The 18,493-nt window shown below is 63.4% G+C and overlaps 1 protein-coding gene across 5 annotated transcripts in view; it reads left to right on the top strand.

The window, feature by feature from the left end:
- The window catches only part of PRDM2 (PR/SET domain 2), a 126,592-nt gene extending 109,346 nt beyond the window's left edge, over positions 1–17,246 (top strand). For all 5 annotated transcript variants that reach the window (XM_070077044.2, XM_089299267.1, XM_089299265.1 and 2 more), the window contains 2 exons: positions 12,918–13,060; positions 15,451–17,246. In XM_070077044.2, coding sequence (XP_069933145.2) covers positions 12,918–13,038 — 121 coding nt within the window. In that variant the 3' untranslated portion in view covers positions 13,039–13,060; positions 15,451–17,246. The remainder of the gene's footprint in view (positions 1–12,917; positions 13,061–15,450) is intronic.
- The last annotated feature ends 1,247 nt before the right edge of the window (positions 17,247–18,493 follow it).

The raw sequence follows: 18,493 nt of genomic DNA, 5'->3' as shown, positions 1-18,493 counted from the left end.
TGGAGGAGGTCCAGGGAGGAAGTGGGGTCGAGAGCAGGTTTTCCTCATTTTAAGGTGGAAGAGACAATATCGGGTGTTTGGTGATGGGGAAGAAACGGTAGCAGGCTCGTGTGTTTTTCTGTCTCACAGAGGTCCCTGATCCACGTTCCTGCGTGAACTTCAAGAGCTGCTTAAGTCTTGTTGATACCGGTCTCGTTTTGGGGGACCAAGTCCTGGGCTGTCAGATCCTCTCCCGCTCTGCTCCAGGCACCGCACAGGCTGGGGCACACATGCCTCCCCGTTGGCCTCAGCCTGTTCACAGCCCCTGCACAGGGACAGGGCTGGCTTGTGGGTGCTGCAGGCGGTGGGGCTGGGACTGTCCCTCCACGCCAGTGCCCTCTGCTCCCCAGGAGCACCAAGCCACCAGACTCCTCGGAAGGCCCGTGTGCCCAGTGCTCCGGTGGAGACCACTGAGGGAAGCAGGGGAGCTGAGGGTGGCTGTGACATCTGGCGGAGGTGACGGGGCTCAGGGCTCGTGTGCAGGAGGTGCGCCGTCCCTGGCGGGTAGGGTGCTGTGTGCACGGCGTGGCTGCGTCCTGGCGCGTCACTGCCCATGCAGCAGGTGAGATGGGCCGCTGGCTTGTTGCAGGGACATTCCCACCACAGTGGCCCTCGGCTCACCCCCAGCCCTGAGTGTGCAGCGTGTGTGGCGAGGGGCAGGCTTCTATCCGGGAGCCGGCTGAGTGCTGGGCCAGAGCTCCATCCCCAGTGGCAGAGAGCCCCTGAGAAAAGTGTCCACTCGGTGAGCCAGTGGTCCCCAAACCAAATGGGGCGCAGGTGCGCATGAGCTCGAAGCAGCCCAGAGTCCGGGCAAATGGCCTGAGTCCAGGCCATCCAACGTGTGCAGGCCGCCTCCGCTGAACTGTCCCAGCGCTGGCCACCCTCCAGCCTGTGTGAGGTCAGCTGGGAGCATGAGCAGGCACTGGGGGTGGCTGCCGCTTGTTCAGACACACCGCACGCGTGCCTTTCCCTGGCTGGGCCAGCCAGGCACACTTGGCCGCCCGCACAAGCAGGCTGAGACCCTTGGGCAGCAAAGGAGGCCCCGCAAGTCCTCCCCACGGAGGCAGCAGCCTTGCAGGGGGCGGCTGGCTCCCAAGGTACAGCCTCTTCCGACCCGGGCACTACGTGCTAGAAACCCCGTGCCCAGGGTAGATGCCACGCCAGACTCCAAGGCCCAGCTCCAAGCTTAAAGAGGGTTTTTTTTGCTCTGCCTCTGGAGTTTCTCTCATCTTTTTAACTTTTCTGGCCAACGATCATCTTCAAGATCCCAGGGGAGTCACGACAGTGGTGTCTCAGCACCTCCCCGAGCCCGGCACTCCAGAGAGCCGCTGCACCTGCACCCCTGGGTGGCGCGTCCGGCTCCTGCCGTCCTGAGCCGGGGACCGGCTCCTCCTGCACTCGCCGGCCTGGATGCACTTGGATCACTTGGGTTTGTTCAGGTTTCCTCTTGGCTTCGCTCCCCTTCTGAGAGGTTTCCTTTTGAAGAGAGCGGGTGCTTGGGCTCAGCTGGAGGGGAGAAGGTGGGGTGGGATCCGAGGCCTGCGGGAACCCGTGGTTGTCAGCAGAAAGCGAGATGAGGGGGCGGGGAGCTGGGGAGCCAGAGGCCAGCGACAGTGTCCGCAGGGGTGACGCCCCCCACACTTCCCCCTGCGCTGGGCAGAGATGTCTGGGCGGGGCGGGCACTGAGGGCTGGGGAGTGAGAGCGGGTGTGAACTGGGGACTCCGGCAGTGAGAGCCGCTGGATGGGCGCCCCCTCCTCCTCGGAGGCGCAGGTGGCACACTCGGGGGTTGGACCGCGTCAGGGCCCCGCGCGCCTGCTGTTTGCCGCGTGTTTGCTTGGGAAGTGTTTGCTGGGCACCTGCTGTACCAGGCTAGGTGCAGGCTCCGTGGTGGGGAACAGTGGGGAGCAGCTGGGCTCGGCCCCGGGGGGGCTTCCTGTCCAGTGTGTGTGGGGGGGGGCAGGAAGAAGCTGTCACAGGGAGCCCAGGGCTCATCCACGCGGCACGTGGGAAGGCCCCGCCTCCCAAGGTGCCTTGCCAAGTGGCCTGGGGCTCCACCCCCACCCTTCATTCCCACTGTGTCCCCACGGAGGCAGTGAGCGGCCCGGTCGGTCTCCTCACTCCTTCCCAGGCACTTGCTGTGTGACTGCGCATGCGCGCGTCCCTTGCTGGCTGCGGTTCAGGCTGTTTCCTCGCCCAATCGTGACCGCGCGGGCCCCCTGCACTTCCTGTCCTGGCAGGCAGGGGGCAGCACGCGCAGGGCTTTCCCTGCCGGCAGCTGCCTATGGCTGTCTCTGCAGTCTGGCCACAGGCCAGCCAGTGCCTGCTAGCCGGGTCGGGTGCTCCTGTCTCATCAGATGCTGTGTATTTGGAACTCAAGCCAGACAGGTCTGGGGAGCTCCCAGCCCTGCGGACGTCAGGACCTGGCCAGGGCGTGCGCAGTCTGGGGCTGCGCAGGGGCAGCAGCCTCCCTCCAGGCCGAGGAGAGAGAAGGGAAGTGCATCTGAGGGCCGGGCTGCAGCCCCAGAGGCCCATCCGGGTGGGGCTCCTGCGTGCCCTCCTCCCCGTTTTCCACTCTGTGCCCCTGTCCCTGTGACCATCAGCGCGGCGCCCAGCCTCCACGCTGCACGTCCACCTGCATGAGTGAAAGGGAAGCCCGGGCGGAGAGGCCCCAGCGCCCCTTGAGGGCTCTGTCTGCACTTAAAGGAGCCTCGGCCCTGTGCCCCCGCCCCACAGGGGGCGCCTGCCATTTCCTCCCACTCGGCCCTGTGCCCCCGCCCCACAAGGAGCACCTGCCACTTCCTCCCCCTCGGCCCTGTGCCCCCGCCCCACAAGAAGCACCTGCCGCTTCCTCCCACTCGGCCCTGTGCCCCCGCCCCACAGGGGGCGCCTGCCATTTCTTCCCCCAGCCCCATGGGAGGAGACGGGGGGGGGTCACTGCCCCCCCCCCCCCGGCAGCATCCCCTGCTGTCTCCTGTGCACAAGTCTCTGTCGGGTCAGGGTCTCTGCACAGGTCTGCCCCCGCCTCTCCCAGGGTTCTCCTCGGAATGCAGATTCTGACCTGGGTGCACCAGGCTGGGCTGGGCGTCTGCAGCTCCCACGCACTTCCGCCCAGTGAGCGGAAGGGTTCGGCCCAATGGCGCTCCAAGTTGCAGCTTTCGAAATTTCCACCCCCATGACTGCAAGCCCTGTGGCGGGGCGGGGCACAGGCTGGGGGGTCCGGTGGTCCCGGCCTGGACCCTTGGCTGTTCCCCTTCTTGCTCTGTGAAACTGGCCTCGTCCCAGGCCCTGCCCCGGCCCGAGGCACTCCCACGAGTAGCGCCCTGTGCCTCGTGATGCTCAAGGAGTGACAGGGTGCACAGGCGTTTCCATTTCTCTGCTGGACCCCCTCGCGTCACAGGGGAGACCCCCGCGGCCCAGAGAGGTGCAGGTGTTTCCTGAGGCCACACAGCAGCAGCGGAGCTAGGACCGGGGCTGGGCTCCCTGCAGTGCCCGCCCCACCCCCGGCTCCCAGCCTGGGTGCTGCGTGGGGCGATGCCCACCATTCCTGGACATGGCCCGTGGGCCTCTGCCCAGGCTGCAGGGAACTCCTGCCTGGCCCCGGCCTCATCTGACCTTGGCGCCAGCTCCCACGCCCTCTGCCTCTCCCCCACCTCCTGGGCAAGTGCAGAACACACAGTGAGAACTCAGTTGCGCAAGTTCCTCTGGCCCAGCCAGCCCCGGGCTTACTGTTCCTGGAGATCCCTGAGGGAGAGGGGCAAGGCAGGGCTGGGGCAGGCGGTCGCAGCCCTGGATGACCCCTGCAGCCTTGGGGGGAGCACGGAGGAGCGCCTTGGCCCGCCCCTCCCCTCCAGCCCCGGCGGGGTTCCCTGCACCCCCTTTCAGATGTTTGTCTCTGCGCTTGCGCCGGCTGTTGCCAAGGTTACCAGCAGGCAGCCTGCCCGATGCCCCGGGCAGCGGTCGGTCCTCCGTCGTCATCACCTTTCCTGGGCGTGGGTGCTGTGAGCCCCCTCCTGGAGATCCTGGCCCCTTGACCCGCTCTCCCGGCTTCTCTCGGCCACTTGCTCCGCTCCCCCGGAGGATCAGGTCCAGCGGGTTCCTTCAGCTCCCTCTGGACGCTGACAAGTCCGAGTTCCTGTTCTCTGTCTCGTCTCAGCCACGCTCCTGCCGTCTCCCTTGGGTGTCCAGTGAACCTTTGCACCAGGCCCCTGCCCAAGCAGAGCTCTGCACCTGATGTCACCCGCAGGTCCCTTCGGCCCCACTTCCCCGAGGCATCCGGAACCCACAGCCTCTTACCCCTCGGCCTCCTCAGCTGCCCCAGGGGCCACACAGCGGCCATCACCTCCTAACTGGTCTCCCCAGTCACCCTCGCACCTTGCAGCCTGTACGCAGCCCCACAACCACGTCAGGTCCTGTCACTCCTCCTCCCAGATGGGGCAGCCGAGCTCCCACCTCCCTGAGGGCTTTCGAGGCCCTGCCCTCTGCCCTTTCACCTCTGCCATTCCAGGTGCGTCTCACCACAGGGCCTTTGCACTTGCTGCTCCCACCACCTGGCACACACCAGGGCTAGGTGTCCTAGTGGACCGATCCTCTCTTCAGATCTCAGCTCTTGCGCTGAGGGCTTCCCCGTCCACCTTGCAACCCGTACCTGCCCCACCCCCTCCTCCACCTCCTCTTCTTCCTGAACAACGCCGTGGTGTGGCCTGTGCTCTGCTGGGATGAAGCCTGGAAGACCCCACTTGCTAGGTCTCCCACTCTCTGCTGTCTCAGTGCTGGCCATGCCCACCACCGGCGCTGGGACAGGTAGGCACTGCCTCCCAGGGGTGGGGCCCTGAGGACGGTCCTCCCTGGACAGGCTGCCTCCCCAGCGCCATCTGAGCAGTGGCCACCTCTCTTCACAGCACCGCGGAGCACGGCTTGGGCAGCTGTCTGCTTCTCTTGACGAGCTCTTCCTGGCGTGAGACCATGGGTTCAATGATGCGGATATCCTTTGCCCATTGTAGAAAAAAAAAATGCATCACTTCTTAGCTTTATTCTTGTTGTTTCCATTTATTGTCCTTGGTCTCAGCTGTCCCCTGTCCCGGAGTCAAGCCCCAGCGGCGAGAGGGCCTTGGCTGCTGGCCCTGCCAAGGGACGTCACCCTCCCCGACCCCCAAAGCCTGGTGGGCTTTGAGCGCCAGGCTCACCGCCGAGGGGGGCAGGGCACTTCCTGGCCCATGGGAGACGGCCAGGGGGACCAGCAACCCCGACTTCAATCCTTCCCGGCTCCTGGGTCACGCTGTCTGCTGGGGATCCTCATCCCCACGCCCTCCTCCCCCCTCCCCTTCCCCACCCTGGCTTCCCTGGTGTTTCTCCGATTTCCGATGCCCGTGTCCGTCCCGGGGTACCTGGGTGGCTCCTGTACCGCACACCCAGTGACATTTCTTGGTGGCATGTGGAACCCTGCATTTCTCCCCGCATTCTGCTTTCTCATTAAAAATGAGGTGCTGAGGGTTCAGTGAAGAGCAGAGTGTAGCCAGGTGCTGCTGCCCTGGCCCATCGGGGCTCCCGGGGAGACCCCCAAGCAGCCGGCAGCACAGTCGCTCGGGAGCTGCCTGTGGGGGAGAAGTGGGGGGGGACAGGTGCTCCGCGCAGCTGACACAGTGCCGTTGGCCTCAGGCATGCCCAGGGCAGCAGGTCTCGGCCCAGGCTGCACGCTGGAATCCCTGGGGGGCTCAACCACAGACGTCCCATCTCTGCCCATGAACTTCTGATGTCCTGCTGTGTCCCAGGCCCCTCCGGGTGACCCTTGTGAGTGGCCAGGGCTGAAGGCCACAGGGAAGGGACAGCGATGGGCTGGCAGGCCGGCAGGGGCCTGTCCTCGGTGCCCAGGAGTGTCGAGGACAGCAGGGCGCGTCTTGACCCAGTTTGCCTGCCTGTCTGCCTGTCAGGACAAAGTCCTGCTTCTACAGAACAGACGGGACGGGAGCCAGCAGGGCAGCAGGCAGTGCAGCGAGGAGGGGGCCTCACGGGGGGGGGGGGGTGTCCCAGTGGTGGTGAGAGGGAAAGAGGGCCAGCTGGAGGGCGTGGTGACAGCCCGGGTACGGCAGGAGCCGCAAGGGCAGGACCACGTGGGCTGCCGGGTCACTCGCCAAGAAAGGGGGTGGGGTGGTGGCCGGGTCACAGGTGGGACCTGGGGTGAAGGGGCCTTCCCGTCGCCCCATCAGCACGCGCTGCCTCCTGCCTGGGCCCACAGTGGGAAGCAGCTGGGGGCTGGGCATGGGCACTGGGGATCGGCACTGTCTGTGGCCGCGCCGAGGGGGTCGTCCAGGTAGGGGGCACCGTGCTCCGAGATGATGGCCCCGGTTCAGTCCCCGGGTTTGCATCCCTGTCTCACCAGGTGTGCGCTCTGCAGCTGGTCCTAGCCAGTTCCGGTGGCCGTAACCAAATGTCATAGGCGGAGGCTTGGACAAGGCTGCAAGGCTGAGATGGGGCCAGCAGGGCCCATGGGGGGCCCTCTCCCTGGCTTGTGGGCAGCCGCTTCTGCTGTGCTCACGTGGCTTTTTGTTGGAAGGCATGTGTGTCTGGATAAAGAAGGAGACAGAGAAAGGCCACTGATGCCACCACGAGGGACCCTCCAACCCCAGTTCTCCCCAAGATGGTGTCACGTCAGCTTGTGACCTTGGAGGACACAAAGCTACGGCTGACCACCCTGGACTCCCCTCCCTGGACAGCACCGCCTCTCAGCAGGGCTCCTGGGGCCAAGCCTGGGCCCCCAGCGGCCCGGGGCAGCCACGATTCCTCTCCGGTCCCAGGGACGTGTCTGATGTCAGAGCTGCACACTCTGCGTTTGCTCCGTCTGACAGCCCTGCTCACCCTTGTGGGTTCGTCACCGGGCTGCCTCTGGCTGGCCGTGGCCTTGGGGAACCGTCCAGCACGCTGCTTTGAATGTGTGTAAAGTGGGAACAGCACAGACTGAGTGTGTGGCCAGAAAACTCAAGTCTCGCGTGACTTTGTCTCTCTCTGTGAGGGCCGGCTGCAGGCCCCAGGCACTGGCCGCAGACGGCTCAGGGGTCCCAGCTGCTCCAGGGACTGCGGGGTTCTGGGGTTCCTGGAGAAGCGAGGCAGCCGCTGTGGAACGTCACTGGTGGGGCATCCAACACCACGGTGACCAGCAGGGGGCACCGTCATGACTGCGCTTGGCCCCTGTCCCCAACACGAGGGTCCTCGTGCTGAGTCTCTGGGTTTTGCTGTTCTGGGCGGTGGGGCTGGCCAGGAAGGGGCGTGGCCCTCCAGCCGCAACCCCGGGGTGTCCATCTTGCATTGCCCTCTCCTGCCGTTCATTCATTCATTCATTCATGCATCACCATCCCGCTGGACCAGGCTGCGGCAACCCAGTTCCTGCGTCATCCCTCCAATCCAACATCTCCTGAGCCGGCTCCTAGGGCAGGCACAGGGGGCTCAGCCCTGCCCCTGGTGGTGGAGAATGACAGTGAAGAAGTACGCGATGCAGTAGGCAAAGTGATTGTTGTGAGCGAAAGATCCAGAAAGGTCCAGAAGGATCCAGAAGGATTATAGAACGAAACGTGCACAGGGCGACGTGCTGGTGAGGCCCGGGGCCAGGCTGGGGGGGTGGGCAGAGAAGGAAGGGACACGGAGGCTGCGGGAAGTGGGGGCAGGGCAGGGAATGGGGGCTGAGGTTCCAAGGTCAGAAGAACAGGGCCCACCGAGGAACACGGGACGCAGCGGGAGGGCGAGGGGAGCGGGCGGCAGGAGCAGGGTGCCCTTCTTCCCCGCCCTGGCCAAAGCCCCGGGCTGAGGGGCCGCAACGTGGATGATGCACAGGGAGGCCCCTGGGGCCCCCGGGCTCAGTGCGCGCACACAGTCCCCCTGGGAGTGGCTGGGAGGTCTCCAAGCCCCCCGCCCGCAGAACAGACGAGGACAGGGAGTCCTGTTGGGCCCTGGTTGTGACAACTCTCGTAATGCCGTTTGCTGAGGCTGGAGCCTGGAGGGGTGGGGCAAGCTGGCGCCATGGGATCGCCCACTTGGGCCGTGTTCAAGCTGACACGCCTGTCAGACAGCCAAGCGGAGGTTCCCGGAAGGCAGCTGGTGCGTGAGTGCCAAGCCCTGCACGGGGATCTGGGGGCAAAAGCCAGGCCCAACCCTTGTGCTCTGACGTCAGGCTTCGAGGACAGGCTGGGGCCCTGGCTCGCCTCCTGCCGCGGACGTCACACCTGCTGGACGTGTGTCCGGGTGCTGAACTCTTCCCGGAAGGCAGCACCCAGTGCTCTGCCTCCAGAGCCCGGGGCTCCTCCTCCCAGCCCTGCTCTGAGTCAGCAGGGCCTCCGGGGACCGTCTGCATTTTTACAGCGCGGGAAACCGAGGAGGTGCCCAGGCCTGTGGGGAGCAGCCCGGACTAGACTGAGTTACTGGAATTGGGACTTATTCTATGCATCTGCTCTCCCACAATGTGGCGCTGGGAGAGAAGTAAACAGCTTCCGCACAGCTGCCTCCAGTTCAACCAATTAACTGTAGGACTTGCTCCTGATTGGAGAGCGGCGTACTCGGCGTGTGGGCAGCCGAGTTGGGATTGGCAGAGGAGGACTATAAAGGAGGAGAGAGACGGCATGCACCAGGAACATCTAAGGGGAACATCTAAGGGGAACACCTGTGCAGCCCTCGAGAAGAGCCGGCCGGCGGTGTGCCGCTCCCCTGCGGAAGTGGGGAATGTGACCAGGGGGAACTGCCCTTCCACGGAGGTGGAAGGGATAGTAGCCAACCCGGGAAGAACCAGCAGCAAACCCGGGGAGGGCCGAGCAGACGAAAGAACAGCGCAGGGTTCGGTGTCGCTCCTCCACGAAAACGGGGAGCGACATAATGGTGCCGTGACTCGGATATGAAGCCTAGGCAGGGCTTAGTGTTGCTCCTCCATGAAGAGGGGGAGCGACACAGGCCAAAAGGCACGGTCAGACAGCAAGGAGCGTGGGCGTCGGCGCTTGTCCCCTCCCCCTGCTGACCACATCGGGCTGTCCTGGGGTCCCATCAGCCGCGGCTCTGGGCCAGTGGGCACGGTGGGGCCGGGGGAGCTGGGTTGAGCGCTTTCTCCAGACTTCATCGGCACAGTATCCCTGCCACACGAGCACTCTGACCTTGCAGAGGGTGGGCCTGGAGCCGGCAGGGGCCCATGGCTGGCCGAGGCCACACAGCTAGCCGGCGGGGCCCAAGACTCATGGGGCATGCGCATTGACTGATGGCTCCAGGCTAGGCGCACGTGGGTTCGGGGACACGTTAGCACTGCAGGTGCAGGTGGCCACTGGGCTCTCAGGAGTTTGTGGTCAGGAAGGGGACTCCTGTAGCCTGCAGGGCATCCCTGCCCACCCCCTGCATCCCCATCTAGGGGGAAACACCAAGCTGGGGGCACCGTGCCCCCCCCCCCACGATGTGGCCCTGCAAGGAGCTGAAAGGCCTGGGCTTTGCTCGCCCAGGAACAGTCTCTGCCTCAGTTTCTCCATCTGTGAGACAGGTATGAAAACTCTTGTCCTTCCAACCAGCTGGGCTGTGGGGAGGGACCAGAGAGGCAGCTGAGAAAGTCCTCAGGCAGCACAGAGGCCAGTGAACGTTAGCCGGTGTGGCTCTCCTTAGGCCAGGCGGTGTGCAGAGGGACCGTGCTGTGGGGGCGTTGTCCCTGACCGTCCGCCGTCCACCCTGTGGTTGCTGCGGCCGCGGGGCCAGCAGGTGGAGCTGGGGAGGGCTGTGAGTTGCTTCTTGGATGGTCTGTTTTCTGAACACTTAACAGAGGCACAGGAGAGGGAGGAGCCGGAAGTGGAAGGTGCAGGGCCTGTGTCCAAAGCTGCTGCTGATCCTGCTACCGCTGGGAGGGGGTGCTGTAGGGGCCTCGGCCCCAGCAGAGAGAAGGCGTAGGAGCCGTGGTGTTGCCAGGCAGCCCCCCGGCTGACCGTCTCCTCCAGGGTCGAGTCTCCCAGCAGAGGGGCAGTGCTCACTCTGGAATCAGCCAGCACCGGGGTGCCGCCGGCTGTGGAGGGACCCCCTGCCCAGCAGGCCATGGCGGCCCATCTCTGAGCACTGAACACTCAGGGGCCGCCCATGACTCTCGCTCACAGCCCAGTGTGATGAGCTGACCCAGCCTTGACTGTGCAGCCCGGGGAGGGATTCAGCTCTTGGCCGCGACCGAGAGCTGGGCTCTCAGAGTGGTCTCCCCGCGACAGCAGCCTCGGCTCTGTCTGCCTCTCTTGGTGCCTCCGTGCGTTTTAATAGATCCCTCCCTTGGGCTGCCCGGTCCGCGGATTTGCCTTCTGCGTTTCGGATTACCCTCAGCCCACCTATGGTGTGAAAGGATGAAGCGGAAAATCTGAAGGCACACAGTGTACTCTGAGCATCCCACGGTACCCTGCCCAGGACGGGAGGCGACCCCTGTGCCTGCATCCACGCCGTGTGCACTCAGCCGTCCAGGCCTTGCGCTCGACGTCGCAGTAGCCGAGGGCAGGAGCGGTGATGCCGGCGTCTCAGATACGGCAGAGGGAAGCCACGCGGTGCCCCCATAGGTGAGAGAGGGGGAGAGAGAAGTGATGCACGTGGCTTTTATTTACTTTCTCCCACAGAAACCTTTTATTGAAGGAATACAAACTTCATGCATTTTGTAAATACAACTTTAGGAACAGTGATTCTTCCCACCATACCCCACTCCCACCCCTCTTCCTCCTCCCTCTCCTATTCCCATTCTTATTTTCTACTAAGATCTATTTTCAATTAACTTTATACACATATGATTGACTCTATACTAAGTAAAGAGTTCAACAAATAGTATTTAAAAAAGCAGTTCCTTAACAGTCGAGACAAGGGCTGTTCAAAGTCATTGCATCTCAAAGTGTCAATTTCACCTCTATAGATTGTCTTTCAGGTGCTCTGTTATCACAGGTCAGGGAGAACGTATGGCATCTGCCCTTTGGGACTGGCTTATCTCACTAAGTGTGATTTCATTTCATCCATTTTGTTGCAAACGACAGGATTTCACTTTTATGTATGGCTGTGTTGTATTCCACGGTGTATGTATCCCATAATTTCTTTATCCAGTCTTCAGTTGACGGGCATTTTGGGTGACTCCATATCTTAGCTATTTTGTGAATTCAGCTGCAATAAACACGGGATACCGACAACTCTGTCATATGTGACTTCATTTCCCTTGGGTGAATTCCCAGGACGGGTTGCTGGGTCACATGGTGGGTCTAGATTCAGACTTCTGAGGGCCTCCACGCTGCCGTCCCAGCGGCTGCACCGGTCTGCATTCCCCCGACAGGACTCACGTAGCTGCCATTGCTGTGTATTGTGGTGATTCTTCTACTTTCTTTCAGTCACTATTGTTACTCTCACGCTGTGTCTAGCTGATAAATTCACCTCATTGATGGCACATATGGATAGGAAGATGCAGTAGATATGGGTGCATCCTAACCACAATGCAGGCACCCACTGAGGGTCTTGGAACGTGGTCCCCGTGATTAACGGGGCCTGGATGACCTTTGTTATGGGGATGGGGCTGCCCTGGGCATCCTAGGATGCTTGGTAGCTCCCCTAGTCACACCCACCAGGTGCCAGTGGCAACACCTCTCCCCTCGGTTGTGATGAGAGATGTCCCCAGACACTGCCACACACGTGCCCTGATGCTGCCCTCTCTCTGCTGCTCTGAGACCCACTCCCTCCCCACTTAGGCAGAGCTGGCACTGGGGGTCCCAGGTGAAACTCCCAGAAGCACTTGCCCTGCCTGCTTCCGCCCATCTCCCCTTCCACCTCGCCCCGCCCAGGCCGCTGTGGCCAGAGCTGGCCTCTGCTCCCCCGTCTGAGAATGCGGGGACAAAGCCGCGTCCACCCTGCAGTCGGGTGAGGAGTGACACAGCCAGTGCGGGTGGAACACGCAGTCCTGGGCATGCGGTCAGCGCAGGGGTCCTTATTCAGAAGCGCTTGCCTTTGTTGTGCCGAGCTGGGCTGCAGCAGTACCCAGGTCACAGGCCCTGACCTTGAGGTCTTGGCACTCACGAGAGCAGACACCTCGCTCTGTGAGTGCAGTCCAGCGTAACCAGTGCTGAGCCGGGGAGACACAGGGAGACAGTGGGTGTCCGCAGGAGGACCCCTCACTCAGGAGTTAAGGCAGGAGGGCACCCAGGAGGAGGTGGTTTTGCAGCTATACCCTGAAAGACGAGCACAAGTTGCTGGGTGAGCAAGGTGGGGAGGAACAGCTGGATCGTCTTGAAACAATCTTTTAAAAGCATTTCTGAAGACAAAGATCCGATGCTGTGGGCTGTAGTAATGACCACGGCCAAGCTACGTGGGAGGATCCAGAGTTCTTGTCAACCACTCTGAGACCCAGCACAGGAGCGCCTGGCCTCCATGAGGCCCAGGACGGAGGCCCAGCGTCGGGGTTCGTGGCATGCAGGGGACCCGCCCCCTCCCTGCACACACGGGAGCTTCTCTGATGCGTTCTGCCCTGTGGCTGCTGGGCCTGGTGGCAGGGAGGGGCAGGGTGGGCAGGTGGGGACAGGGAATCAGGGCAGGGCACAGAGGCGGCATCCCCCTCACCCGCATGCCCTCTGGGGTCACCAGGACAGCTCTGCCCGTCGTGCCAAGAGCCAGGCTGATGGACACCTCTCGCCTGTGCTCCTGCAGCTGCCTGGGTTGGGGACAGACCGTGCTGGATGGAGCAGAGCCAAGCACGCCGCGGTGGCTAAAACTCGGGTTGGCTGAGGCTTGGAGGTGCCCAGGAAGAGGGGCTCCTGCCTGGGCCTGGGAGGCGTGCTCTGCACTGACCACCAAGTGTGCCCGCTCTCCCCGCCCGCACCTGGGGCCCAGGCTGGGCTCCTGATGACAGCCGTCTTGTTCCTCTTTCCACAGTTACAGCCTCCGCGTGGCGTCGCGGTGCGCCCCCGCCGCGGCCCCGTACATCACCAGGCAGTGTAGGAAGCTCAAGGCCCCGGCTGCAGCCCAGCTCCAGGGACCCTTCTTCAAGGATTAGCGCTGCACCTGTGCCCTGACAGGTAGGAGCTGGCGCAGCGGCTGAGGGGCTGTGCTTGGGTGGGGCGGGGAGGAGAGAGAGGCTTGGCTCCTCGGGGACTCAGGGTCGCTCCGACGCCCTGCCCAGCGGGGCCATCCCGCAGCCGTGTAGACTCCTGGTTCAGACCCAGGTCTGCCACTCACAGGGTATGGGGCCTCAAGCAAGTTCCTTTCTCTCTCTGAGCCTCGGTCTGCAGCTGTGAAATGGGACTACGGTGGGGCCACCGGCTAGGACGCGCCAAATACAAGCAGTGCAGGAGTGGCGCGGCTGGCCCCCAGCGGTGCTAGGTGAGGCCGGCATCGCTGTGGCTGCCCTCAGTTCTCTTTAGCTTTAGGTCCAGAAAAGACCATGCAGTCCCTGCTCCCACAATGGAGGGGAAAGGAAGCAACACCAATCCATACAGGATAAAACCCAGATTTACCCTGGGCCCACGCAGCCCCTCTCTGAGTTTTCTGATGGCAAAAACCCGGAAGCCGGACTCCCCTTTTTGGGGGGCTTTGGGCCGTAGCAGGTCCCAGGCCCGGGCCTCCCTGCGTTCACTGTCCCTGGTCAGCACCCCAAAGAGTGCCCAGACGACGGTGGACACGGGAAGAACTGGGGCTCCAAGCACCAACGCAGACCCCAGGAGCCTGCCCGGGAGGCGTGGCCAGGTGGCCCCCGGCTTGGGGGCGCCCGCTTCATGCAAGGCAGGGGTCAGACCCCTGGCCAGGGTCATCTGGAATGAGAATTCGGTTGTTGAAGGCACGGATAGGCTGGATTCTGGAACGGTGGGGTCTTGTGCGCTTGAACCGGCAGCAGGGACCCCTACCCCTAATACTCCGCCTCCTGCACCCGGGGCAGTGGGAGAGGCCCCCTTCCCCAGAGCCTCCTGGAACGTGGGTGGCCGCCGAGCGCACCTCTGAGGGCACGGGCGCGGGGCCACAGCCAGGCGCTGTCCCAGACACGCGGGCCACATCCGCTGGTGATGACGGAGGGACGCACGTGACGCACATGGTGCGACGCGACGCACGCAGTCTGGGCAGTGGGGATGGCCTGACGTACCTGGGATGGGATGTACCTGGGATGACGTCATGACGCATGTGGCGTCAGCGTAGCCACTGGGTGCCGTAGTCGTGGCGGGTGCACGGCGGGTCCCGGGCTGGGTGGCCACGCACGTCCCCTTGCGGCGGCTGGGGTCCCGCAGGACGGCAGCTCTCGCCGTGCCGTGTCCGAGTCGTCCTCTGTGTTTGCACCGGGCACCCGCTCCATCCCGGCCTGGACCAGCCTCTCCCGGCCCCGAGGCTGGGTGTGCGGTGGGAGGTGACGCCGGTGCCCTGCGCGGGTCCCGGAGTCGAAGGCCGGCCCCAGGCTCCCCAGCAACACCTTCAGCCGGTGTTCGCCCCTTCAGGTCTTGGCTCGCCCGCCTGTAGGCTGGGCTGATGGCGGTGCACACTCGGGGCCGCGTGGGGGACGGGCCAGTGCGGCTGTGGCTCTGAGTGGGGACCTGAGTCGGCCGTGGGAATGACCGTGGGAATGACTGCTGCTAGCGGGTGGGGGCCCGTTCCAGGTCCGGGCTCCTAGTCCACCGAGAGTGACAGATGCCACTCAGCGCTCATCACGCGCGCGCGGCCAGACACCCCGTGTGGAGCAAGCAGGCGGCAGAGCTGTCCCCGGGGAGCCCAGGAGCTCTGCCCCTGCCGCCGGTGTAGGCGCCACTCCTCCTCCCAAGCCTGTGGGTGCGGTGTGAGAGGGGACCTGGCAGCGGGGGACGGCAGAGCAGGCCCAGGACGCACGGCCGGGCGTCTCAGGCCCCGCAGGGCCACTGGGCGATGCGCAGGGCAGAGCTGACCACCGGGAAACACGGCCAGAGTGTCTCCGTGGGACGCGGGTGTGCATACGCGCACCGTCCGTGTCGTCAAGACGCGTCCAGGAAGGTTCTAGCAGCCTTATGCAGGATGGCCCCGGTCTGCACGGATAACCGTGGCGTGCTCCCGCCGTGGAATCCACACGATTGCAAGGACCGGGACGGTGTGCTCAGGCCGGCGACTCCGGCAAACACACCGAGCGAAAGCAGCCAGACACGAAAGGGTTACTTATGTGCTGATCGCTTCGGTTTAAGTTAAAGAGGCAAACCAGTGTGAGGTGGTCAAGGTCAGGGTCGCGGTCACTCCTGGAGTGGAGAGGGTTGGAGGTTATCCTCAAAGGGACCAGGGTGCGCGGTGGGCGGTGCTCTTGCGGCCATGCGGCTGTGTTCACGGGAGCTGTCACCGTGCCGAGCTCTCTGCTGTAGGTCTGGCACACTCCGTTCAACCAGGCGGGTCGTGCATGGACAGCCCAGGGCGGGCGCTGACTGCGTGGCCACCATTGTCACTGTTACTTTCTCTCTCTCCCCAGCACCGGAAGTGACTTGGAATCAGTGAAGCCAAAGGGACCGGCAGGCTGCCCTGCAGGGAGTACCGACCTACCCCAGCTGTGCGTGTGCGTGTGCGTGTGCATGTGTGCGTGTGGTCTCTGTGCTGACCTCTCAGCCGTGAGTGTGCACGTGTGCGTGTGTGCACATGTGCGTGGGTGCGCGTGTGCGTGGGTGCGTGGTCTTCGAAGGGTCCTGAGCCCTGGGAGGCAGGAAGGTTCCGGCCTCTAGGGAGACCCCGGGGGCTGTGCGCTGCAGCTCTGCCTCCCGTCAGGGCGGGGCCTCTCCTACTATGCAATTTTTCAAGAGCTCCTCGACCTTGCTTTTTGCTTCTCAAGTTATGTTTCGCCACTGCAGGGACTCCGGTCCAGCCCTGGGGGTCAGCTTCGGGCCCGTCCCAGAAAGACCTCCCGACCTTCCCAAGGCGGCCAATCCCCAGGGCCCCCTCCCTCTCCCTGCAGCACCCCTGGGAGTCAGCACGCCACTGCGGCCGAGTCCACACCCTTGGTCTGAGCCCTTGGAAACCCCGTCCGCTGCCCAAGCAACCCGAGCTGCTGGCTCTTGGGTCATTTCCAGATTTGAAATTCTAGTCGGTTCCTCGCTCTTGAATCTTTGCAGAGAACCCCTAAATGAGCAGGTGCATCCGTGAACAAGATCTCATTGCTGTTCACCTGGGGGGGGGGGCATCTCCTGGGCCATCGCTTGGCCATCTGGGTCGGACACCTGTGAGTGAGCCTTGGAAAGCAACCGCAAAGGGAAGCAGCTAGAACAGGGAAATGAGAAACTTGGGAGGACTCAAAGCACAGGGGGAGGAAGATGGTGGCCACCTGTGGCCACCACGTGTGGCCTGCCTGGGAGGGACAGGCGGGGCCCTGCGCTCTGGCGGGCGGGCGCTGCGTGTCTGAGAGACACAGGCGCGCTGAGCTGAGTCCGGATCCAGTGCAGTGAGGTCCGTGGGTTTTGTGCCTTTGGGGCAGACCCCAGCGAGGATGTCCGAGACCACTTTGGGGCTGTCTTCTCAGCGCCGTCCTCGGTGACTTGCGAAGCCCAGCGTGGGAGGGGGGGACCCGGGGGGAGCAGGAGTTCCCACGCGCAGAAGGGATGCTTTTCTTTCAGGGCTACTATGGTTGATCCCACAACTCTGTAAATATGTACGTAGACACTTTTCAAAGCACGTATTTATGTCCCCCACTGTAAATGCCCCCTTTATAAAGTTTTATAACTTGTGTTATTTAATGAATCGGTCGACTGGCTGCAGAGTGGGGTCTGTCATGGTCCAGGACGAGGGACACGTGGGATCCCCACGTGGGCAGAGAGGTGCACGCGTCTTTCGCCGGCGTCGCCGTCCTCCTGGGTCCTGCTCCGCTCAGAACCGCTGTTGGTTTTTCTGTCACAAACTGGAATCGCTGGGCCCACTGCTCCCGTCCACCTCGCAGGCGTGGAAGGTGCTGGCCACTCCTGCCCCCACCGTACGATTCCGAGCCGGACACGTCCACCCTCACTGTCCTGGAAGGCGTCTCCCCTGTCAGCACCAAGGAAAGCTCCCGGACCCAAAGCCTGCCGGGGTCACCTTTGTTCGGCCAGAGGCGAACCCGGGAAGATGGCGCGGGGGGCACTGTGTCCTGCGTGTGCAGGTGTGGTGGCCGCCCTCGCCCCCGGCCCAGGAGCTCCGTGGGACTGGTGACAGTGGGATGGGGTGTGGGGGTTGTGGGAGAAGACGGCGCTCACTGTGTCTGCCATGTGAAGAGATGAACAATAAAAGCGTGGAGAGAGACTGCAAGGAACATGCGTGGGGGTGATCATTTGAGGGTGCCCGCTTGGTCTTTCGTGTTGGGGGATTTCTGGGCTGGGCTGGGGCCGGCCTCCCAGCCATGGCAGAAGCCCGAGGTTCCCAGGACGCTCAGCGTGGGGACGTCCTACCTGGTGGGCAGGTGCCCTGTGGTTACAGATAGATCCTTCACACAGCTTTGCTAGGGTCTGATTCATACCCCACACAGTTCACCTATTTAAGGGTTGAAGTTGATGTGTCTTAACAATATTTATCTGAAAGGGTGACAGAGAAAGGCGGAGAGTGATCCTCCATCCTCCGATCACTCCCCAGATGGCAGCAACAAATGGGCCAGGCTGAAGTCAGGAGCCAGGGGCTGCATCCTGGTCTCCCACGGGGGTGGCAGGGGCCCGAGGTATTGGGCCGTCACCTGCTGCCTTCCCGGGTGCATTAGCAGGGAGCTGGATCAGAAGCGGGGACTGGAACCAGTGTGTGATGGGGACGCCAGCGTAGCCCCGTGAGCCGCACTGCCGCCCCTGTGGACGGATGCTTTCCAGTGTGGGCGTGGAGGAGGGGTGCCTGTTGGCCCCTCGCCTGGGCATTGCAGACGTCGCACACAGGCTTCGCTTGGGGCCTCAGTGGGGAGAGGGGTGAGGTGGGGAGAGCAGACGGAGGAGAAATTTGACAATTTCAGGAAAGAAGTCCTGTGTGCACTGACAGCACAGAGGTGGGCCAACAGGGAGGCTTCCTGGAGGAGGGGACACACAAGACTCCTGTGTACCAGATCAGGTGTCCTCACCTGCTGTCCATACTGGGCCTTAGAAATGCTTCCAGACGTGGTCTCACTGTGCAAGTAGCCTGGAATTACAACGAGAATAACAGCAGCCACTCAGACACGGTTCCCCGGGCACTCTCACGCCTGTGACTCCGGCCTGTTCTTTCAGTGAGCTTCCCCATGGGCAGGACAGGTCCGGCATCTCACGTGCCCCGAGTGCAGGGGGAGCCAGCCAGCTCACTGGGCCATGTCTTCCCAGCATGCCCCGGGGCCCAGCCAGCTTCCACTCCAGCCCCAGGGCCCCATTCCCTGTGTCCCGCCCCCACGTTCACGCCCACATTTCAGCAGCCCACAGGTGTCTCCACAGCCACTCCACACAGAGACTCAGGCCCAGAGATGCTGAGCGGCCTGGCCCAGGGCACACAGCTGCTGCATGAGGGCGAGGCATTGGACACAGGCCTCGCAGGGCCCAGCGGCCTGAGTG

Source organism: Oryctolagus cuniculus, chromosome 7 (assembly GCF_051225735.1).
Source record: "Oryctolagus cuniculus isolate XC-2025 breed Fujian yellow rabbit chromosome 7, ASM5122573v1, whole genome shotgun sequence".
NCBI lineage: Eukaryota > Metazoa > Chordata > Mammalia > Lagomorpha > Leporidae > Oryctolagus > Oryctolagus cuniculus.
The sequence above is the reverse complement of the archived record's forward strand: the minus strand, read 5'-3'. Positions and strand labels throughout refer to the sequence as shown.